The sequence below is a fragment of the Poeciliopsis prolifica genome, unplaced genomic scaffold, assembly GCF_027474105.1.
Source record: "Poeciliopsis prolifica strain line A6 unplaced genomic scaffold, Auburn_PproV2 SCAFFOLD038, whole genome shotgun sequence".
Taxonomy (NCBI): Eukaryota; Metazoa; Chordata; class Actinopteri; order Cyprinodontiformes; family Poeciliidae; genus Poeciliopsis; species Poeciliopsis prolifica.
In genome coordinates, this window is record NW_026562413.1 from 3,652,094 (window position 1) to 3,676,689 (window position 24,596).

The 24,596-nt window shown below is 37.7% G+C and overlaps 1 protein-coding gene across 1 annotated transcript; it reads left to right on the top strand.

Annotated features, from left to right (window-relative positions):
* The first annotated feature begins 2,374 nt into the window (after nt 1-2,374).
* Nucleotides 2,375-24,586, top strand: LOC129374960 (E3 ubiquitin-protein ligase RNF19A-like). The gene is made up of 10 exons (XM_055053673.1): nt 2,375-2,489; nt 10,486-11,329; nt 15,104-15,312; nt 15,738-15,882; nt 16,507-16,669; nt 17,851-17,965; nt 18,141-18,299; nt 19,017-19,236; nt 19,816-19,959; nt 21,009-24,586. Exons 2-10 carry the CDS (start codon nt 10,737-10,739, stop codon nt 21,793-21,795), a joined length of 2,535 nt encoding a protein of 844 aa, XP_054909648.1. The 5' UTR covers nt 2,375-2,489; nt 10,486-10,736; the 3' UTR covers nt 21,796-24,586.
* The last annotated feature ends 10 nt before the right edge of the window (nt 24,587-24,596 follow it).

Below are 24,596 nucleotides of genomic sequence, written 5' to 3' on the forward strand. Positions count from 1 at the left end.
TCGTTTGGCACCGTTCCCAACAACAGCCAGTTCTTTCAACTCTCCAGTATTAATAGTTAATTTTATAGACTTTGTTTTATATCTATTTCAGTGTAGGTGTACAAATAACGTCTCTTGTAGTAGGATGTTGTGATGTGAAAAAATAATATAAAATACTATTTGAATATATATTTTTTTACCTTCAGGATGACATTTATCTTATAGAGTTGAACTAAAACACAAACCGAAGACAAAACATGAAAAAAGAGAAGAGGTGCAATAATCATTGCAAAAGTTATTGAAGTAATTTTGAAAATATCTATCACATCTTAACTATATAGTGGCATGGCCACCATCCTTCCAATAGTCCTCTTCAAAATCCAATTATAAAACTGAATTTGTTGTTTGTTTGTGTTATTGTCTATAAGTAATTTTTATGCTTAAATAAAATGTCTCTTTATCTTCAGCTTTCTATCACAGAGACCCAAAGGTCTGGGTAAAACTGACAGTTAGAGGTTGTGGTTTTCTATTGGCATAATTTAATAAGTCCTAACTGGTTCTTATGAAACAGAAACCTAGATTTCTAACTTTCTGTTTCAATAACAAATTGTAGCTCTGGAAACTGAAAGAAAAGGCAAAATAAGAGAAATATGTTGTGTTAAACTCAAAACATACTTAAAAAAATGTTTTGTTTTGTTTTGTTTTGTTGCCATTAGTAGCACAAGGTTTGAATAACATAGCCCACTCATGAATTATATCTTTTCCACTGGAATTTGTATTTTTAAACTTTTTGAAACCTCTTGTAATTCCTCACCAGACTCATGAGCTCCAACAATATTCTGTCTGAAGGCGCCTGATTGCTTTTTTACTTACACTAGCAAAGTCAGTCTTTGTTCTGACTCCAGGCGTTAAAGAGGGAAAACCTTATTTTAAAAGACATGACAAATAAGTAACTAAATATTCTAATCATAGAGCCAATTTGCACTTTTAAACACAGTTTAAATTGAAATACATGTGAGCTTGTCCTAATTTATTCCTCAGCCAATTTTTAAATTTGACAAGATTTCCTTGTTTTTTTTTTACCTAAGTATATATACTTAAGTCATAACACAAAACCTAACTGCCTTCCATTAGATAAACCATTATATTTCATTTTAAACACCTTGGAGATTTATATTGTTTATTTATAGCTGTGATTACTTTAAGAACAGGTTAAGGGTCACATTAGGATGAATCCTAAATAAGAAGTGGAACATTAGCTTCATGGGCCACTAGGAGGCTTCTTCACCACATAAACATCAGCAAGAGTCAAGCCAAAGACTACAAGCTGCAAAACCTGATTCGCTTTTGCAAGCTTTCTCACAAATAAAAGCGCACAATTTAATTTAGTTTATGGATTCTTTGCAGATGGGTCTAAAATACATTTTAATTGACCAGATATTGACCAGTGACCAACACATTTACACACACACCCAAAAAAAAAGAAAAGAGACTAGCACACAATATACAACCTACATGCACACACCCATGTTCCCAAATCCATTTATTTTTAGAACAAATTATATTTCCTTTGTGAAAGTATACTAACCTTCAATCTCTTTGCCACAAATATCAAACATTTTAGCAATGATAATATTCCACTGAACCATACTATCCATAAGATCTATCACCACTAAACTTCCACTTATAATGCACTTTTTGTCATTTTAAATTGAATTACATGTGGACTTCCTAATTTATTCCTCATCCATTTTTGTCCTGCAGGTTTTAGATGACTCTGCTTCACCACACATGAATCAAATAATCAGGTCACCATCAGCACTCTGGAGAACTTGACTACACTGAGGAGGTAATTCTGCTATTTGAGATGTGCTGAGCCAGGGATACGGCTAAAACACTGACCCTCAAGGACTGGATTAGAAGACCCCAACATCATATACAGCTCTGGAAAATTAAGAGACCACTTATTTTGTAACCAAGTTATTGTGTATTGCAGTCCAGGTATATGTTTGAGTAAACTGAACATTCTATGAACTACTGACGTGTCTCCGAAATTCCAAGCAAACATTTAGTATTTATTTGCAGAAAATGAGAAATCGTCAAAATAACAAAAAAGATGCAGCGCTTTCAGTCTTCAAATAATCCAAAGAAAAGAAGTTCAACAAGACATTTTGTATGAACTCAGGAAGAAATCAATATTTGGTGGAATAACCATGAGGCTTTCAATGTGGTTCAGTGCAGTGCATTTTTTTTCCAGAGCTGAATTTTGTGACACGAACTAAATTTTCCCAAGCGAAGCTGGTTTAGACTTTATTTTGAAAAGACTGCGTTTCCAACCGGAAGTGACCGAATTAAATCAGCTTTTTACGTTGCCTGATGACAGCGGACTCGGGGAATGTACCTTGGCTGAAGTTTTGTGTTACACATTTTGTACCACGGCTTACTGTGTAATGGCGACTGCCGGACGCTCCTCTGTGGGGAAGTAATTTGGAACAGGACGGAATAAAACAGTAAGTGTGAAATCAAAGTGGGCATTAACGTCTAAGTTGACTCAAATTTACTTAGTATCACCCACGTAAGAACTTCCTTCTCACCGATAGCTGTTTAGAAGCTAGCTTAGTTAGCATGTCCGTTTTTTCTACAAATTCAACTCTGTCTCAGCAAGTAATAATTATAAACCCCTTAATAGTTTTATTATTATTATAGTTCGTGAGTAACATGATTCAATTAATTCGATTCGATAATTTACCGTCTTTCGTGGTGTTACATTGCCTTAGAGCTGTTTAGCAGCAGCAACTCTTCGGACGGGCAAAGTTGGTCAATGTTAGCTTCTTGCTACAAATCTGATGTAGATTCTGTAGCAAAGGCTGGAAAGGAAAGTAAATAGTAGTTCCACTTCATTGATAACAATAAGACATTAGGTCTTTTATTTATTTCAAAACTGTTGTACTCATCCTCTAGCTCTATTGTAATTTATATTTCCAGTTCTCAGTGTTTGATTTTCAAAGACGCAACTGCACGGCATTCCAGCTGTAAATGATTTGTAATAAAATACATAGTCACTATTTCTGGAGTATTGCATATTGTGACCCATCATCTCGCTGAAAAAGGCGTTCTGCAGTGCCGCTTTTTATCTAATATATGCATCATTACATCAGTTTTGTGGCGCTTCATTCAGAGTTGATGCAAACCATACAGTATGTCAAAATTACATAATCAATTAACTGCAAAAATAGTTTAGCTGACTTTGATCCGTTTGCATGATCAGTTGAATAATTTCCAGTAGTCTGTTAATACAATATGCACTGGTTAAAATCAACAGAGACAGAGGATAGCTACACCAAAGCTATACCAAACAGATATTTGTTTGTTAATACAAATTTTAATGGATACCGATTTTTTTCCCTCTTGTGTTCATACTATAACATTTAGAAGAAATAATAAAATGTGCTGCAGGTTTCTTGATGGAGATAGCAATTTAAACCTACAGATTTTATACAATTTTTATCTGCACCACTTTGAACGGTTGATGCTTTTAAAAATCAAACTCATGGGGGATTATTGTTTTGATGCAGGTAATATTTTGGTATGAAAAAGATAATCTAAATCTTTCATCGTTTCAGTTGATGTTTACACATCAGAACTCCAAGAGCGTGTGTGTGTTCTTGGACGTTAAAGGTTATCTCAAAAATACTTATTAAACAAAAGAAAATAAAACTAATATGTAGATTCAAATACATTGAAAACACTCGATATTTTACATCTATGAGTATATTTGTTCATAGAGCAACATCTTACTCTAGAGACTGAGAATTTGTTAAATATTTTTTTAACGTTGTTAGGTCTTGATGTATCTCACTTTGGGACTTTAATATTAGATGCTGGAGAAGGAATTGATTTGCAAATTGCTTGCTAATCCGCTTTAACTTTAATTTGAATTCTGCAAAGGACTTTGCAGGTTGTGGTGATTGCCGACTTCTCAACTAGATGACTGCCTGTTTTAGCGAGTGTTAAACTTGTGTGAACACGTATTATAAAATGCCACATAACAGCATTTTTAAAGACATCTCTTACTAAGACATTCTTTCTTCATACACTTAGATCATTATGGCCCAAGCAGTGTATTTTCCTGTTCGTTATTTTGATCACTTTCACATGTGAACCTCTAAAAAAACTGACTATTGAAGACTATATCACACTACAATAATGGAAGCATATTGCTGTTGTTGCACTTATCCAGCAGCAATTTGACACTTTGAAACTGTATTTTTTTGTTGTGTTACATTATTTTTGTGATGGGATGATGCCATAATCAGAATTAAAACATAAATTTGTCAAATTGGACAGCCCTATTTCAGCTAACATTAAGATATTTCTTAATGTTTTTCTGGTGGTTTACACTTGAGTTTTCTAAATCTTACTTTTGACCTCCAATAGACACCACCTGCTAATGCAGAATAGACCAACATTGTATCTATAAAACTAAAACTATTGTCGTTGTTAGCCTACCGTTAAAATATTCTGCATATTTCTTTAAAAATGTGCCTGAAACCATTTTAAGTGCTGAACTATCTGCAGGTGATGATGTCTGGCCCATTTCGAAATATTAATCTAAACTTGTACATTGTGTCATTGCACATTTGAGGAATTTTTTCTCAAATGACATGACATTTTTTGGTCTTTTTCACCTATCTGCGTTTAGAAACCCTCCCATTGGATGACCTTCATTAGTCGGCAAATTGACTTTTAGCTCCTTCAACTTTTTACCCACTTGCCTGCATTCTGTATATAAATGATGTCCAATACCCAGTTCCCTGAAACATTGTATGATCTCAAGTGCGCTTAAGTCGCTGCATTCATTCAAGGCTTTGCTTCCTGCTGCCTTTGTTAACAAGCCATTGACTCTTAGCACTTTTGTTGCAGCATCTGAGTCTTGTGTGTTATGCGAGGAAAGCGAGGAGGAAGTTAAGTGCAGGAAAAAAAATCTTTATTTTAATAAGTACAAACAACACAGCACAAAAGTGTTGTTTTAGTGTCCAAGGTGTGTTAGTTTATCAGGAGTTTTGCACAATATCAGGCGTCGTGGAAGTTGTCCCTAATCACTTTTCTTATACTTGGCAAAATCCAAAGTCAGTTAGCAATTATCTATTTAGGTTTTTAACTTTCAGTTCAGAGAAGACCGTCCTGACTGCCAAGTCGATTGGGAGCAGAGCATGGGTGAAAGATCAAGGATCACAAGAGCAGAAAGCAAAGCACTGGATGAAGAGCATGTAAAAACAAAGCCAAAAAAAGTTTAAGGAAGACAACCATAAAATAGCTGGTTTTAAAAACATACTCTAGCTTTGTTTTATTTGTTTAAATTGAGTAAAAGTGGTAAACTTGATAAAATAACTTGTTAGAGGAGCTAGTAAAAAAAAAAAAATATCTGACAAGCTTTTTAGCAGCTGGGAGTGTCAGGCTTCCTCATTTTGCGTGTGAAGTAAATGTGTGGCTCCTTCTCCTGTTTTTGCTTTATAATTGCATGTCTTATAAACAGTCTTATTTCCAGTCATCTTTAAAGCATGACATCAGTCTGAATGCTTTCTTTAAAGATTTCTTTTTTGTTGCACTTTTAGAAAGTCTTAAAGTTAATCAAATTAATTGTGACACAAGGCCCTAAACCTATAAAAGGTATTTCTTTGTTGTCTAAGTTGTTAAATGGAGATGGTTAAATGACTGATTACGATGTAAATTATTTTAGTAGACTTTGATACCTATTTTTGCACAGACTTTGGGCCTCAACATCGTATACCAGACAAAATGAAAAAGTACCTCACTCTGCCTTCTGCTATCTTCCTGTTTAGTAAACAATACTCAGAGGAGCATCTGAGGCATTTGCTTCTGTATTTATCTGTTCCCTCTCTTTGTTTAATGCCACACTATTCCTGAAAATACTCAAGCTAAAGATACATCAAGGTACGTGGGTAAACGTATGACTGATGAGTCCTGGTGAGCCTTGATTGTGCTGTTCTTATTTTTATGCTCTCTTAAGTGACTATGTGCTGCACTGGAAGGGACTGCCATTTTCTCAGTGTGCTTAGTAAACAAAGTTTAATTTAAAAAATGAGTTTTTGTTAAGTTTCTGGGCTGGTCCTTTGTCCGAAGCCAAAAGAACTGGAAGCATTGTCGTAATCAGGAAATCTTTCCTCAACGCGGAATGTCACCGGAAATTAGCGTACGTGATGAAGGCGGCCAAAGAACATTTTTAGACGGACTTTTCCAGTCGTTGTTGATCTTGGTGAGTTTCACTTGTGACAAGCTGACAACTGGAGAAACTTTCAATGTTTTCTCATTAAAACTGGCCCTGAACTTTTAGATGCTGTATGATATAAAGAAAATCACAAACTAATCTAACAGAACATGTAGTCCTAAGTATGGTATTTTGAAGGACACACCAACTGGAAAATGTCTTTTAAAAACAAGAAGTAAATTGAGGAACTAGCAATCCTACAGGAAATGACATATCAATGATAGTTTGTCTGTTAAAATGACACAACTATTGTGACATTTGTCTAACATGTGGAAACATGTTGAAAATACCATTGCCATCTCTAACTCAGTTAAAGTAGAAGGAGTTAAGTTTCACTTTAATAACTAAGTGTTAGTTATTGTGACGGCACGTATCGGCATGCTGCTTCTTATCATTATCGCAGCTGATTCTTGTTTTCTGACATCCTCTGTGCCTCTTGTCTACCTTCTGCTTATGACAAAAGGACTTTCAAAGATGCAATCAAAACTTGTTGATTGTGAGGAGAATGCTGTGGTGTCAGTAAACGTGCTTGCAGATCCGCCAGCACAGTAAAATCCACAGATGAGAACTTTGTGTCCGGTTTAGGTTTTATATATAAAACACTGAACCCATTTTTTCCACTTTTTGCCTGCTCCAATTTCTCTGTGGGAATGATATGATATGAAGATCTAAAAGCAATGTTCAGAATATTTTCTTCTAGATTACCTTCTGTTAGTGGTTATTTGTTTATCTTGGGATTAGCGGTGACATCACACCGCTGTAAGAAATTAATTAACAATGTCTCTGACTTCTCCAGAATATGTGAGTTGCCTTAACTCAGAAATTTCTAAGGCTGCTGACGTTTCCAAATCATGGATGTTCATGACAGAAAAATGCTGAAAGCTCAAAAAGATTCTGCCTTTCTGTTTTCTACTAAAAGTCTTGCTCTCTTCAGCTTGAATGACGTACACAGGGTAGATGAAAAACAGGGTTTTGTTTTAAATAACTTTTTATGTCTCTGCTTCCTCTGACTTCATTCTAAGCTAACTCTCATTGGTATTGGAAGAAAGTAACGTTGCATGCTCTTCCCTTTGTAACAGCGTCCACACCGAACAGTGTTGTTGTCTGTATGACCTGATGGCACTAGGTGTTGTGTAGTTACTGTAGATTTTTGGGTTTCCAGTGGTCAGGGCCGAACAGTCAATCTCCCGGTGCAACTCAGCAGCACAGAAACAGTTTTCTTCACTTGGCAAGACGCATAATCGTCCAATTAGCCTTCCTGACACCTTTTTTTATATTGCTTCCAAACTCTGAAGTTGTTCAGTTCAACACATACATGCCTCAATGAGGAAAGGTCTATTGTTGCCTCTTTGTATTTACTTTGGCAGTGGGACAAATACTTTGGAGGAATGTGAATGTTAGGATTCGGTTATGGTTGTTTAACTGGCTATGGTCACATTCTTTTTAGGGTTTATAAATAATCCCAGATAACCGGCGTCTTTGAGCCGCTTTTTGATGCTCAAGTGTGCAGTCGTGTTAAATGTTTCCCTGCAGGTTGGCTGAGCAATTGTCTGCTGCAGAGCGAAGGAAAAAATAAATAAATAAATAAAAATGGGGGAATATTTTGTTTATTGCTTAGCCAGTGCCAGTGTGTCATTGCAGTGTGGTGCTAAGTGCTATACTTGTTAAAACCATTACCACTGCCTCTCCACATGACTTACTTTATTACTATTTTCCCCTTCCATTTTGACTCTCAAATTATAGTGTGATCTTAGACTGACTTGATTCCCCAGCAGAAACATTTTGCTTGGAAACAGCATTAGTCATAACACTGCCTGTTAAATGTGTGATTTATTCACTTATTTATTTATTAAGAGCTGGCAGAAGATTGAAAGTGTTTATTCTGCTATGGCAAACTTCTTACCCAGAGGGTCTCGTCTGCAGAACTGGGACACCATCCCGATGTATGAAGTGTGTTAGTGTGTGATTCCCCCTGAGCCACAGAACTGGAAACACAGACACTCTCTGACCTCAGCCACATGGAAAGTCCCACTCAGTCTTTCTACATTGCATAGGCAGGATTTTCCAGTTTAATTACACCACTACATTGTAATGTCACATTAAGGTTGGTTGAAATTGCTTTCCTCCCTTGTTAAAGATTCCTCCTGTTTACACAAAGGTTTTTCGGTTCATCTCACAAACCAGGATGGTTTGTTATAAAGTTGAATTACAGCGCTATAGCATCACTTTCCTTAAGCGTTTTAAAGTTCACTTAAAAATGTTAGGTTTTAGTGAACGTGTTGCTGTTGGGCACTGTGGTGGAAAGGAAAATATTTTCTGTTTCAGTACTTTTGAGGAGGTTTTAAGTTTCTTCAGCCAAAGTACTTCATATTTTATTTAAAGTAGCAGGCTATTGGGAATGTATTTTATACTAAATGGTGATAATTTGCAATATTGGGTGGAACGTTGATTTCCAGGGGAGTGTTTGGGGAAAACCAGCCTTTGCAAAAAGTGATGCAAAGTTTTAGATCTTACTGTTAAATAATGGATATTTTTAACTACTTTTTGATTCCTAGTTTTCCGTAAAGTTTAGCCAACTTTTACCAAATTTAGAAAGTACTGATTTCGGCCAAAGTACTATATTTACCTGCACTGACAATTTCAGTCAAGACTTAAGGATGATATGTTCACTAATAAGATAAGTACTGTATTTTTTATCATCCAACTAGCTTGTCACTATTTGGACAATAAAAGCTGTTGTCTATATAATATCACATCCCAATATTTTTGACCATTTTTCTTAATGACTGTTATCTTTTTATAATTCTGTCAATGAGAAGAGACTCAAATGCAATTTGACTTTTGCCTGGTTTTCACCTTTTCTTTAAAATTACTTGCAGCTCAGCAGGGAGAGATCTGCACTGTAGCTAAAAGATGTCGGTCACTCCAGTACTACAGCTCCAAAATGTGGTCAGAATTGGATGCATTCATGCTTTTTCCCTTAAAACTGTAGATTTTCACTGTATTCTAAGTGTTTTTACAGAAGCAGTCCAGTGCATTATAATAAATGACCCAGATGCTCCTTCACAAGCTTCAGAAAGTCAATTCAGCACCGAATGAAAAGAGTCATGGCACCAAACCGAATGCGTCTTGAGGCTGTGCAGCTGAAAGCTTGTTTTTTTGTTTTGTTTGTTTTTTTACAATTGACCTTTAAAGCAAGGGGCAGACATCTCACTTCTATTTACAAATCATTGTGAGTAAAAAGCCACAGCCAGTCAGAATGAGGTTTTTAGACTTGTAAAACCTCTGCCTCAGATTGGATTTGCAGCGGTTATTTAGTCACCTCTCCTCTCGCTGGGGATTTTTATCCAAAATGATGCTGAAGCACAGCTGAAATCAGTGTAGTTTTTAAATTTGTAAACTATCTCTCTTTCTCTTTCACTGTTATTTAAAATGAAGTAAAGAGGGCTAACTTCAGAAATAAGGCTATGTTCACACCGCAGGCAAAAGCGACCCAAATCCACTTCTTTTGTCCACATGGGACCTATATCTGACTTTTTCACAATAGTGTGAATGGCCCTATTTAAAAAGAGAAAAATCATCTACATATCCAATTGTGTCTGCGGTCTGAATGTTTGTTTTATTCGGCTTTTATGTTATTGATGTGTCATAATTCTGCACCAGAAAACAACCAGATGCAGTAAATCAGGATGAAAACAATGTCTGAAAAACATAATTATGAACTTATGAAAGAGGTCTGTGTCACTGAAGCATGTTACATCACAATCAAAACACTCCTTGCTTTGACTACACATCTAAACAGACTTCTCTGCAGAAATTAGTCAGTTCTCTACAAAATGCCATTGCTACTAGCTGTGCTTTCTTTTTATTAGCTTCCTCCGTGTTATGAAACTGCCGGCTTCGATTGCCGGATAAACTTTAAAGTCAATCCATAAACGGCTCCATTCATTATTACTTTTGTAAATAATGTGCTGCTGTGGCAGCATTCTTCTTCTGCAAGTCGCTTTGGGTCATAAACCGTTCGCACAGAAGTCTTATTGTGGTCGGGTTTAATTAGAACTATGAACAAAAAAAAATAAATCTGACTGCAGCATCAATCAGATCAGACTACTGTGTGAACTTAGCCTGAAATTTGTAGTAAAAGTCTTAATATTTGTTTCAACTGTTTTCATGTTAGTTTTTTCTTCAACCTGAATTTGTGTTTTTCTTTCCTCCAGGCCTGTGTGCAAACTAAAGCCTCATCATCTTGACTTCAACACCCGTCTGCAGCTGCAATGATCTGAAGGAGTGGAGCCTTACTGATTTTTTTTTTTCACTTCCTGCCATCATGTCGTAGCTGAAGTCGTGCTGCTCCCCTTGCTGGGCATTCTGTCTCTTAGATCTTTTTGGGTTTATCCTTAATTTTACCTTCTTCTCACCTCATGTGGTGATTTCTAACTGAAGCACCGGTAGCGCCTCTTCTGGCGCAATGAGCAGCCTGCAGCATGGCAGCACAGGCTCAGAGCGAGACCTGCACTCTGCTGCGTCCTCTGTAAGCCTGCCCTCGGTTAGAAAGAATCCTAAAAAGCGCCGTCTGTCGCTCCACTCGTTCTTCGGACGCAGACTCAGACCCGAATGGGACTCCAAGCGCAAGTCCAGGACTCTGTCATCCGGAGCAGACGGCGTCATCAGCGTCGAAAGCGTGCAGTCAGAGGCTGGCGTCGACAAAGTCTCCACCCAGCCTCCGTCGGATGTGGCGTCCACGTCGGCAGGGACGGGGTCTTCGTCAGACCTGCTGGAATGTCCGCTGTGCCTGCTTCGCCACACCCGGGACCGCTTCCCGGACATCATGACCTGCCACCACCGCTCCTGCGCAGACTGCCTGCGCCAGTACCTGCGCATTGAGATCTCCGAGTCCCGCGTCAACATCACTTGCCCCGAGTGCTCGGAGCGCTTCAACCCCCACGACATCCAGATGATCCTGGGAGACCGAGCCCTCATGGAGAAATATGAAGAGTTCATGCTGAGGAGGTGGCTGGTGGCCGAACCGGACTGTCGCTGGTGTCCCGCTCCTGACTGCGGGTAAGATGGAGGGCGGTGAGATCACATGGTCTGTCCAGTAAAGACATCAATCGTCATCAAACTGCCCCTTCATTTTTCATTTAATTTTTAATAGTATATTCAGTGCCTTGCAAAAGTATTCAAACTTTTTTGCAATTTGTCACTTTATAGCCACAGACTTCATTTGATTTCATTGGAATTTGATGTGCTTAAGAAGCATTTCGTACAGAATTGTGAAGTGAGAGGGAAATGATTCATGTTTTTCAAAATCTTTACAAAAAAGAAAGCTGCCTTTGTGTGCAAAAGTGTGTGATGAATAATTAACAACACATCACCCTGAAACCATCACGAAGCTTGTTTTTGACAGCTTCCTGCTTTGTTGCAGATTGATCGGAATAGAGAAAGAAATCCCTAAGCATTCCTGTAAGGTTTGTCATAAATCAGCTGCATGAAGGATAAATGGCACAGAATTTAAGTTATGAGTGTAAGAGGACAGCATGCTGAATTGTAACGTCGCCACGGTTATGAGCTTCAGCATCTCTGTCACTAAAAATGTTCATCAGTATTGGGATCAAATTTTGGAAATTTACAGACCAAATATGTTGTTAATATGCCAAATTTAAAGTACATTGTGTTTTTTCATTTTTCATCACAATAATTCATTACTTTGTGTTTATCTGTTACATTAAAATCGATATTTTATATCCTATAGTTTGTGGCTCTTGAGTGAGAAAATATGAAAAAATTGTATGTGAATACTTTTTTTAACTAACATTTTAAAAAAGTACAAAATCATGTTTTTCTAATATTTAAACAAAAAGAAAGTGAACCCCAGGATCTGCACTCGCAGTTGGTTTAAAAATAACTCGAGTTTCAAAACAGCTGTTTTGTTTTTGTAAGTGAAATGAGTCATCCAAGAGAGATTTGAGCAGGAAGTGCTTACTGTCATTCTGCTGACTTGAATCTGTCCCATTGTTATAGACAGTGGGAGAAAATGAAAGGTAAAAATAGACGTCAGAAATGCAAATTAAATTCATAGCTTTGTTGCTGATTATTACTAATGTGCAAAACATTATAAATTACTTTAAAAGCGGAAAGAAAGAAGAAAATTAAAGACGTGCTTACAGTAAATATAAAAACTAAAACTGGCATTTATTTCAGAATTTACCAATTCAAAGAAGAGGTTCAGTATTTTCTGCTTCAGCTGCTGGTGGAGGCCGGGGTTCAGGTCCGTTTGGAGCCATGAGGGATTCAACAGTTTGCTCGCAGTGACTAACACCGTGCTGCTGACACTGTTTCCTCGCTCTCTCGCCTTCATCACAAAACACAGTACTGTTAGGCCACGGCAGCCACTCGATACACAATGCACTCGCGCCACTCCACCACACATGACTCCTGTGTTTGAATTAGTCCAGAAAGTTCACATCTTTGTAGTAATTTCCCCGAATTTACTTTCTATTCTGCATTTGTTGCATCAACAGCTGAAATGATGCTCTCAATCCCAAATAACTGGTTGGATTCCCTGCCAAACTATTAGCTCTGTCTTAGTTGCTGTTGCGTAATTGTGGTTTCAAGGTGTTAAAGGCGTTGTTTGTTAGATGAACTAGTTTGTTGAGTGATAAATTATTTACGTGATGCATAAAGCCACTCTGTAGCAAAGCTAAAGCTTGACTAGTTTTAGAACCTGATGTGCTTTCACTTGTGTTTTGTTACTGCGTTGTATCATTGTCGATTTTCTGTTTGGCACAAAGTAAGGTTTTACGTAGATAAACAGATTTGTTTTCAAGCTTAAACTTATTTTAGCTTGTAATTAGAGTGGAATTATTTTGCCGGACGATAAATTGCTCCAGAAATCATTGCGATAAACGATATGCAAGTTTGCTCTCTCAAAGACTTACAAATGTATTATTTTGTACACAACACTGAATATTGTTACTGGAAACAAAAACAAAATATATATATAGTAAAACACTGTACATAAAAACCAAATAAATAAAAGCCACAGAAAACTGAAACCATAAATAAAATGAATTAAAAAAATATATATTTTTACTAATATTAATTTATTATTTGATTGTTCATTGCTACAGTCTTACAAATGACATCTGTAACACGTTTAGCAGCAATGTAAAATATTCTAAGCATCAAAGGTAAAGTCAGAGTGCATTGCACAGATTATTGTGAATTTTTGTTTCTGTTTTTTGTGTTTTCGTGACTTTTATTTTACTACTTATCAGAGCTGTTGTTTGGCACAAGGTTGAACATGTAGAAATTGTCAAGTTTTGATAAACGGCCAGATGTTAGCAGATGTTGGTTCCTTTCCAAGTCAAGAAAGGGATCGAATGTGATTCTATCCCTTCACAGATGTGGGAAATATTTATGTTTTTCTGGCTTTGTTCCCTGTTTTATTTACTTCATGATAAAAATATGGCTGTAAAAAGCAAAGGGCCTTCAGTTTTGTTTTTATTTAAAAGATCCATACGATTCTATCTATCGCTCCCTGTCAGTACCTTTTTTCATCTATTCATCCATCATTGCATTCATCTATATATCCATTTCTTTATCGACAATCATCCATCTAGCTTTTTTTTACTGGCTGAAAAGTGCGCAGAGAAACACGGGAAGTGAAGAAACAAAACGTCCATTTGGGAATCTCCCTTCTCGTTTGGCTTTTTCACAATATGTCATCAGTTTGCACACTGAAGTGTTAGTTTGAAAACTGTCTAGACTGGCTTTTTTATTTTACCATACGTTCTGACGTACAATTTTAGATGTTTAATATGTACAGCATGAGGGTTTGTACATTAAAAAAAACAGCACTCCTCATAAGTATTATTTTAATTTTCAATTTTTTTTTTGCAATTTCGGTTTTGTTTTCTCCTAAGTCATTCAGTTAATTTCCTGTGAAGAAAACAGGAAGCTAAATCTGGAAAATTATGGGGAAATCTTTGAGGTCACATTTAACCATGATTATGAAAATGTTCAGTTTAAATGTGTAACTTGAATAGATGAGTCAGGAGGAGAATAGCTTGTTTCTTATTCAGCTGAATTGTATTTCAAAAAATTTTTTGTGAAAAATTAGGAAAAAAAACGTTGTTTTATTGGTTTGATGTTAACTTTGCGAATAAAATATTTCATCTTTTGTTTTTATGTTTCATCTCCATTTGCCATGACACTAAACCGATAAAGATTACCACAATGACCTTATTTAATTCTATATAGTTACATTTTTATGATATCTGTATTGTCTGGCGTGTTTTTTACTCACTTTTTAGAATGAGGAAGCTCAGGAAAACAGCTGCTAGTTTTTGTAGTCATCATAGATGGAAAAATAGTTCATTTAAAGCAGCACCAACTGCATCTACTTTTGGTTTTATTTGCTTGTGATTTTTGAATTATAAGAATGTGTGGATAAATCTTATAGTTGTAGCTCATTGGTCTGCAACCTGCTACTCCTCCACAGTACGTCTTTATATTTGGCTAAAATAGTGCAGAACCAACTAATTTAAATCTTTTAAAAAAAGGTAGAAGTTTTTTTTGTGTTGTTGTTTTATAGAATAAATCCTGCATTAAATTTCCACAAAATGACAAAATTGTTGGGAACATTTATATTTTATTTTCTCCATTCTAGGTTGGAAACTAAGTGCCTTTTAAAATGTTATGTTTTTCTTTGTTTTAAATCTTAAAAACAGAAATAAAATGACCACAGATTTACTGCAGTAGATACTCTTTAATACAGCCCAGGTTCAGATCTCTAAACCAGAATTTTCTGCTTGTATTTTTTTTCTCCTCCAGGTTTGCCGTCATTGCTTTTGGCTGCGCCAGCTGTCCAAAGATCACCTGTGGCCGTGACGGTTGCGGCACCGAATTCTGCTACCACTGCAAACAGTTGTGGCACCCCAACCAGACATGTGACACGGCGCGGCAGCAGCGGGCCCAGAGCCTGCGGCTCAGGAACTTCAGGTCGTCGTCCCTCAGCTACAGCCAGGAGAGCGGAGCAGCTGGTATGAAGGACGATTGGTCACTAAGTCTTGCTTGGTTTATAAGTTTCTCCGTAGCTGGGTTTATTACTTCTTCACCGACCCATTCACTTATGAAATAATGTTTCATGAGTCTGACGGTGGTTTTAAAGTGGATTTGATCACTTTTGGTAAAGTGGTTTTTGTTTTACATAGTTGTTGCCATAATGCCCAACAATCTCCCTTGTTTTTGCCTTGGCTTCCTTATTTTTGTTGCTGAAAGAATCACATATTCTTACATGTCGCACATCAAACCGTACGTACCTTCATTTTCACATATTAGTGGTCTAGATGCTTACACCATTTTATTTTGTTTATATATAAATAAAAAAAACTAATTTGCAGTAACAGGATTCATCTATGGCTTCCATCACATTCTGGTTTATTTCTCCTTTAATAATCTGTTGCAGGCGATGACATCAAGCCGTGCCCTCGCTGCTCCGCTTACATCATCAAGATGAATGATGGGAGCTGTAACCACATGACCTGCGCTGTCTGCGGCTGCGAGTTCTGCTGGCTCTGCATGAAGGAGATTTCTGACCTTCACTACTTGAGGTGAGCTGAGTGACACCACAGCTTCAATATTCTCCGTTTTGTTGTCAAAATTCTGTTTTATTAGCTTGGTTTCTCTTTTTGTTATCTGTTGTTGTTATCAACACCAGCATGTGTGCCGTCACCCCAACGATTATTTCTGTATTTATGTTGATGAGCAGAAGATTTGTTGATTTCACATTTAGTGTTTTACTCTTTGTCCTTAGTGAAAACATGACTTTTTTCTGCATTTAGTGGTGGATATATGAGAAGAAACTCAGCTGTTTTGGCCTTCAAGTCAGTGTTTGTCGACTCTGGTCCTCGGTGCAAACTGTCCAGCGTTTTTAAGATGTTTTCCTGTTTCAAAGCACATGGTTTAAAGCGATGGATCATTAACAGGCTCCTGATGAACTCATTGTCCTTGTTTCTTTCAAACGTCCTCAGGTTTATATCCACGTATGTCAACAGTGCAGAGTTTAGGGTTTCTCCTTGGAGGAATTTTCCGAAACAGCCATTTTTAGAGCTAGATTTAAATCCCCTTCCTGAACTTATAAGGATAGTTTTTTTTTTTTTTTGTCTACAGTATTAATGTGTAAAATTTTTCTCTTTGAGATCTAACAGACCGTTTTCTCTCTCCTGTCTTCTCAGTCCATCGGGTTGCACATTCTGGGGGAAAAAGCCGTGGAGCAGGAAGAAGAAAATCCTCTGGCAGCTCGGGACGTTGGTGGGAGCGCCCGTGGGAATCGCTCTCATTGCCGGCATCGCCATCCCAGCCATGATCATTGGGATCCCAGTCTATGTGGGCAGAAGGGTGAGAACGTCCCTGACACTGGTTTATTTATACAAAGATCTCTAATGTAGTAATTACTCCTTTAAGTCTGATCTAAAAACAGTGTGCTTGATCAATGAGTTTATCAGAGAAGAGAAGAATAAAAGTTAAAGTTAGAGATAGCTAAGTGTATCCTAGCTACCCTGTTTGTTTATCTTTTCATATGTAACTTGAGACTGCAGAATCACAGATTATTTATTTGGCAGAAATAGATATGAAAACTTACCATATTTATGTTGGGTTAATTAATGTGGCCCACCAAAGTTGTGTTTAGAGTAGGACGTTGTTAAATAATCTTCAAAAAGACCTTAAAGGAAATGTTTGTCCTTTCTTGTTATGATTCGCAGCTCAGTAAGTCTGACTGTCTGATTTCATTTCCATGAAGAGAAAAAGTTTAATTTGGCAGTGACAAAACATGCTAATAATCACACAGATCGTAAATGAAAGTATTTTTTTAAGCAATAGATTTTCCTCCTAAAAGGGAACATTATGTCTAGACAAATGATCCATATTGGAGGTTCTGTTGTCAAAAGCTAGATAAAGAGGTCAAAGTAGACGATTGTGTTTAGTCACTAAAGTTATCTCCTGGTTCCTATGTTGAAAATGACTATTGTGTCACTTCTCCCAGTATGTTTTACTCTATACAGAATGTTTATTTATATTGGGAATCTGGGAATGTTTATTTATATTCTTAAATATAAGAATACTTATTATCAAAAAGTGTATGTATTTTAGTAATTTAATTTAATTAAATAATTTTTAAAAATCCTTGCTGGAGAAGCAATCTGTGTAGTGGAGTTGAGGGTAAAAGTACGTTTGAAAAAATCAGTAAAAGTGACAGGAAAATTGATTGATTGAGGAACAAACTTCTTCACAACATTCTATTAAAGTGCTTTTAATAATTGTTTTTATAATCCTGTTTTTGTACGTGCTACATTATGAAATGCGTTACTATTTACTCTTATACCCTAATTTTCTGTGAAAATAAATTTTAGGGTTTTTAATCTTAGCAAATCTGAATCACCTAAATTAGCAGAAGTAAATTTTGAAATATTACTGAGTGCAGTTGATTTATGTTGCATACGTTTCTTTATTTGAATAAAATGACTTCACTAAAAAATTGTGGCTGTACGAAACGAAACATCAACAATTTGTTTCATCAGATACATAATCGTTACGAAGGAAAGGACATCTCGAAACACAAGAGGAACTTGGTGATCGCTGGAGGCGTGACGCTGTCGGTCATCGTGTCTCCTGTGGTTGCTGCAGTCACTGTTGGTAAGCGATCACTTTTCTTCTCTTTTCTTTGTTACACAAGTTGTCTTGACATTCATAATAAATCCAGAACTTCCAGTAAAGTTCAACTGGGTGAAATGATTTTTTTTTTCTGAATCTCTGCTTTATCTCGTATAGAAAGGAAATGTTTCTTGCATCTGTTTCCTGTGCGTCTCAGGTATCGGCGTTCCCATCATGCTCGCGTATGTCTACGGCGTCGTCCCGATATCTCTGTGTCGGAGCGGAGGTTGTGGCGTTTCTGCCGGTAACGGGAAAGGGGTTCGAATCGAGTTCGATGACGAAAATGACAACATCGGCACTGGGGCAGTAGCCACAGGTAAGAATCTCCTAAATACTGCGATAGAAATCTGAAGAAGAAACGGCAAATCTAAAGTTCTCAACAACTAATAACGCCACAAGCCAAATATTACAAGAAAAAACTTTCACACTGTGTTCGTAAGGTTCCTTGGAAATGCTTGAATTCCAGTTAAATGCATTAAGTTGCTTGAATAAAGTTGTTGAAACTGCACAATTTTGCAATAAAGTGCTATCCAACGTTTGATTAAAAGCCTAAATTTGGAAAACTTTTAGAGTTTAAACCAGATATTTTCCTACAAATGATAAAAAGACATATTTGAAAGCTGCTGGAATTCATTTAGCTTGAAGCACAATGTTTGTGTGTGTGTTTGGTATCCGTGAACAAACTCAAATTAGCAGTTGTCTGAACAATGCTCATGTTGTGTCGCAAATATTTGTCCTGGCCAGACCCAAGACAAACATTTGGGCGTGTGAGGCTGAGCTGGCTCAGGTTTCTCTGAAACTGTTGAGCGTGAGAGAGGAGACACAGAGTTGTGTTAAAGATCACAATGGCTATTTTTAGAACGTGAGGTGTTAATCATGTTTGTATATGTCATGTATTCTTGTCAGTAATACTGTGGCACTTTGTGTTTTACCCACAAAGTCTCAGAACATTTGGGTTTACTGCAGCGAACTGCACGTGTGACTTTTTTTTTTTTCTCAAACTGCTCTGTAACTAAACACATTTCCCTCCAAGACACGACGTCTGTGGCGGAAACTCGGCTCAACAACCCGAGCCTCGGCGACGGAGCGAGCGTCGGCGGCCTGACCGGCCTGAGCCTCAGCGTCAGCGGGAGCCACATGGAGCGCTGCGGCGTGAGCTCCGCTCAGCGGGACAACATGAGCGACAACGCCAGCACCACGGCGCTCGCCGGGACCAGCATCACGGGCAGTCTGTCCGGCAGCTGCTACAACCGGTAAAACACCCGAGCTGGGCGCTCCCTTTGTTGTAGCGTATGACATCGACATGATGCATCTTGTTTTTCCAGTTGCAGGACTTTCTTTTTAAAAACACCAATTGTGGTTCTTTTTTATAGTCGTGTTCTAAACAATGGAAAATCACAAAATCTAGTCTCACTTTGCATCCAAAGTGAGACAAAGGGGAAATGCCTTAGTTTTGTCGTATTTCAACTGTACTAACTTACAAAAATAGCTATTTCTTGCTATTTTCAGCTGCAAGATGGCAAGAATTTTTCTCCTGAATATTAAGAAATAGAAAAAATTCCTTAATATTCAGGAGGAAAAGTATTAAGTATAAGTGAAATAATCTGCCAGTGAAACAAGAACAATTTAATCAATATTACAGATTTATTGACTTAAAACAAGGTCCTATTTCTTGCTGAAAAGTTACATGTAAATTAGTTTTGTCTCACTTCAAGTGCACTAAGATACTTTCACTACAAACGAGACCCAAAATATTTGCTGAGATTTTGTGTTTTTTGCGGCGTGATGATTTGTTTGAATTCTTTATGCGTTTTTCAACTCGTTTCCTCCAGGATGGAAGTGCAGGCCGACGTCCAGAAGGAGCGCTGCAGTTTGAGCGGCGAGTCGGCCACCGTCAGTCTGGGGACGATGAGCGACAACGCCAGCACCAAAGCCATGGCGGGCTCCATCCTCAACGCCTACATGCCGCTGGAAAGGTGAGCGTTCAGGTCACACTCGTCCCACAGGGAGCAGCTGCTCACACACGTCATTACTGGCTGGTGAGTGTGTGAGCGGGAAGCATGCTAGTTTGGAGCTTGTTTTGTTTTTCAAACCGTATCAATGACTTGTTAAAAGCATTCTTAAAATTTTTGTGGTTATTTTCTATTCATCCAACTCAAATGTAACTGAGATGGAAATCTACCAGGTTGTATCTCGCACAGTTTTAATGAGTGAGAAGAAATTATCAAAAATATAAAACATCAGTCAGGATTTTGACAACACAATAACATAAGAAAATGAAGTGGAATCAGGACTGAAACAATTGAATTGTATTAATTGTAATTAAAATAATTGTCAACTAGATTAGTAATCGATTGTTTACTTTAGCATCCAGAATCTGAAACAGGCCATTTGTTGAAAGAACAGGAGACACTGAGCCAAAACTACAAATATATACATTTTGATAAAGAAAAAAAAACCTTTGTCTGTAAATATGTTTCAACCGGAGTTACTCAAATGGCAAAATTTTAAATAAATCTCCTTTTTTAGGAGATTTATTTAAAATATTTAAAATGTTTTGGACAGCGGCATTTCCTATCCATAACATAAGTATCGTTTCCTACGATGTTTTGACATTTACTTACGCAGAAGGAGTTGATACATGCTTGTTTTACTTTTCTCATGTATTTCTCATATATAAAATAAGCTAAGTGTTTTTTTTAAAATTATTATTCAATTACTCAGATATTATTATTTTTGGGGGTCAAGGGTTAAGTTTAAACAAAAGCAGAACATTATAAGATTTACAGCATGAGCTAATTTGCAATTTGCTTCCCCAGATGAACCATTAAAAACAAATAAAACACTAAAAAGACAAAAACAGCATAGCAAGAGAAAATCCTCAGATAAAAAATCGTTAGCTGCATCACGCCGCAAATCATCAAGTGAAATTGATCAACAATATGTAGTGAAGCATGTGTAAGTGATTCCATTTTACTTTGTGTGAAATGTGTAGATCCGTTAAACGTGACGTTTTATTTTTCAGGGACAGCAGCCTGGAGGCTCCTGCAGACTCCGAGTCCAAGCAGGACAAGGTGAGGCACGGCAGCGCCAGCAGCAGCATGGATGAAGCCTGCTGCAGCATGGACGAAGCCAGCTGCAGCAGCGGTTCGGCCGCCATCAAAGCGGCCGGCGCCGATGGATGCTTGTGCTCGTGTCCCTCCGCGTGCAGCTGCGGGCAGCCCAGCAACCAGTGTGGCCTCTCGTCCTCTTGGTCCAAGGACCCCACCGCAGCTACCGCGGGCAAAAAGTGCAAAAGTAAGCTCTGGAGGAGAGCGAGCAGCAGCGGCGGCGGCAGCAGCAGAGGAGACAGGAGAGTGAACGAGACGCAGGGCGACATCGACGCTCAGCTCCTGGAGCAGCGGAGCGTCAACTCCTCCGAGCTCGATTCGCCGTCTCTGAGCGGCAGCCTCCCCTCGGTGGCCGACTCGCACTGCAGCCACTTCTCGTCCGAGCTCAGCTGCTCGGACCCCGAAACCGCTAAACCCGCCCAGATGGACCCTCCGCCCCACCAGCCCACCATCACACCCCTGCCCGAGGTGGAGCACGACCGCCTGGAGCAGCTTCCCCACGCCGCCTTCGCCCACCGCCTGCTGGCCTCATCCCCACCCGCCTCACCGAAAGACAGGAGCAACGGGACGTTCCTGTACATCAGCGAGGAGAGCGCTGGGGAAAACGCAGAACCGGAGGAGTTTGTTAAAGAAACCAGCAGAAACTCTGCGGCACAGCCGGTGAGCCCCACCAGGAAGCGCTGCATACAGACAGACATCTGAAGACACTTCTCCATCCTCATTCTGTGTGACCGCTGCAAACTGTTAGCTTTTAATCTGGGAGAAATCAGGGTTTTGGATGCAAAGTGAAGCTGTCTTGTAACAGAAGGTGAAGTGGAAGAAGGCTGGATGTGTAGAAAATGGCCTGGACTTCTGGTTTAGTTAAGTTTCAGCCGGTTTTAAGAGCAGTGTGCTTCTTTGCAAGTAGATTTGAATGTACATTAATATGTTTGAAGCAGGCCCTGAGCTTCGTGAGAGTCAGCAGATCTGTGATGATTGGCACAGAAAGTTCCTTCATGTCAGAATGATTTCCTGAACCCAGTGTGTAGGGATGTCCCCTTCAGGATTCTGTTCCCCTAAATCCTAATCAGCCTTTTACTAACAAGGATTTGTTGATGGAAACTCTTCAAACTTGATGCCATTTGCATTCCTGAGAATACCAGAGCTTTCAAGTGCAGAAAGAAAACACACTATGATTTATATCAGGGTGGTGATTGTCCCTCTTTTTAACGTCCAGGATTTTGCAGTTTCCTTTTTTTTTTTTTTAAGTTTGAAGCAACTTTGTGGGGGGGTTTTTAGCACAAAGTTGCATTTTTCATCTCCTTGGTCAGGCTGATGATGTTTTGGTTTATTTACTTTGCTATAATATTCCTAATTGGAGATTGTTCAGCTAATAACATTTAAATAAGTTTCCTGTTCAATCGTTGCTGAAAAGGTTCGTGAAAAATGTAGCCATTTGCTTTTAACGCTGTAACATTTGGTGAGTTTAGTTTAGTGTTTCAGCTGCTTTCTGAGCCACTTTTTGTCCACAAATCGGCCTGTTGAGCACAGAGTGGAAAATATGAGAGACGGGAAAGTAAAGGGTAAAAAACATTTAGGTTGTTGGTGTTAAATAATCAAAATCTAGTGCATAGAATGTAGGAATAAATATAAAATGACCTTGGAAATGGACATAATTCCTGACCAACTCCAGATATCAAGAATTGATTTTAATCATTTGAAAAAGCCTTGATCAGGACATCCCTTGTTTTCCTGATGCTGGTTGGAGTAAGTAATCTAAGCTGCTATCATGAAACCTAAATGTTTTGATATCTAGTCTGCAGAAATGTCTTTTTTTTGCTTGTTTTTGCTAATCAAAGAACGATCCGGTGTCTCCACTTTGCTCTTGGATTCCCTGAGGATTGTTAAAGAGACTCGAGTTTAACGGTGGGACCAGATGATACAGAAGCTCCCTATATTTTCCAGAATCATCAGACGTTAGAAAAATGATATATTTGCTTTTGTTTAAGATGCGACTCATGTACCTGTTTTACATATTTGCTTATTTTTATGTTAAGCTTTGGGAAAAATTGGTTTTTGATCCAAACTTGTTGGTATAATCGAATGATTTTTGTCATGAATACTGATTTTTGTATTGAATCCAGCCACCTTCATGATTTTCTATCTGCACTGGTGAACAGGACAGTTGTGTCTCTGCTGATTTATTAGATTTCACTACATGTTCAAAGTACAGTTGAAGCATAAACAGGTTAATTTAATGCAATTACTTAAATCATATATTCTACACAGAACAGATCCCTACTTTTGCACACAAACGTGTAGCATTTCTTACAAATTACAGGGCTTGTTGTAATAAAATGACTTAGATTCAACCAAATTATGTTTGCAATAATGAAATAAGCTTTTTAGACAACTCTACCATCTGAGCTGAAGTTTCCTCTGTGGAAACGCCTGAACTTTATTTGAACTCATGTTGTGCATTGAGAACTTGCGTCTGTATCCAAACACATTTATCCTAATATTCAATATTCTGCAGTGACTGTACAGTATTGGTGATGAATTGTTCTTTTTTTTTTGTTTGTTAAATCCAAATGAAACTTTCTGCATCTGAACTTTTGAGTGTACTTTACTAGCAGGCATTTTTTTTTCTTATGTTTTTAATTTTCTTTTTCAGAAATAACTGATGCAAGTAATTTTATATTTGTCAGCACCCTACAGTGCCTTGGAAAATTTCCTGTGTGTATAGTGTTTTTATTTTTATTTCATCCTGTCTTCATGTGAGAAATATACAAATATTGTTGGATGATTTTCTGCCTATTATTAAAATGAACAAAAGCTTAAGGATGAACCTCACACAAGCTGTTTTGGCTGACCAAAGACCAAACGTTTTGCCCGTATTAATGCTGATTATACCAAATTGATTGAGGTTTTAAAATGTTCCCCTAAAGCCATCAAAGTTTATGTAAAACAATAACCACCACGGTGGCACTAAAATGCATTTTCTCCAAAGTGACTCTAAAGCGACTTCTTGAGTTTTGCAGCTTGGCCTCTTCTAGGCGAAGTCAACCAGCTGCTTTATGAGCTGCTTTAAAAAGTTTGGGAGTTTATTTTTCTTTTTAATTCCTCTTCCTGTTTGAGTTCTGGTGTCATTATTTGTCATCTAATTTTGTTGAAAAGAGGCTATTTGGAAACTTCTGTATTTTGATTCCTTGCATCTGAATGTGCATGTTGATGCATATCAAGCATTTTATCGAGGAAACATTTTTGCATTCTGGAGGCTTAGTTTTTGTTTTTCAGGTTTTCCAGCGATCCACATTTAACCATTTTTCATGTCTTTATAGTTTCCCTTTGTGGAAATAATTTCTCTTCACTCTTTGAGGAAGGCATGTGTAAAGTTGTAAAAGCAAAATTATAACAGAAACAGCATTCACACTGTTTATTTACATTTGTATTCAGTTATTTACATACAGTACATGCTTTTACATTCCATGACAATAAATAACAAAAAAAAACATTCCAGAAAG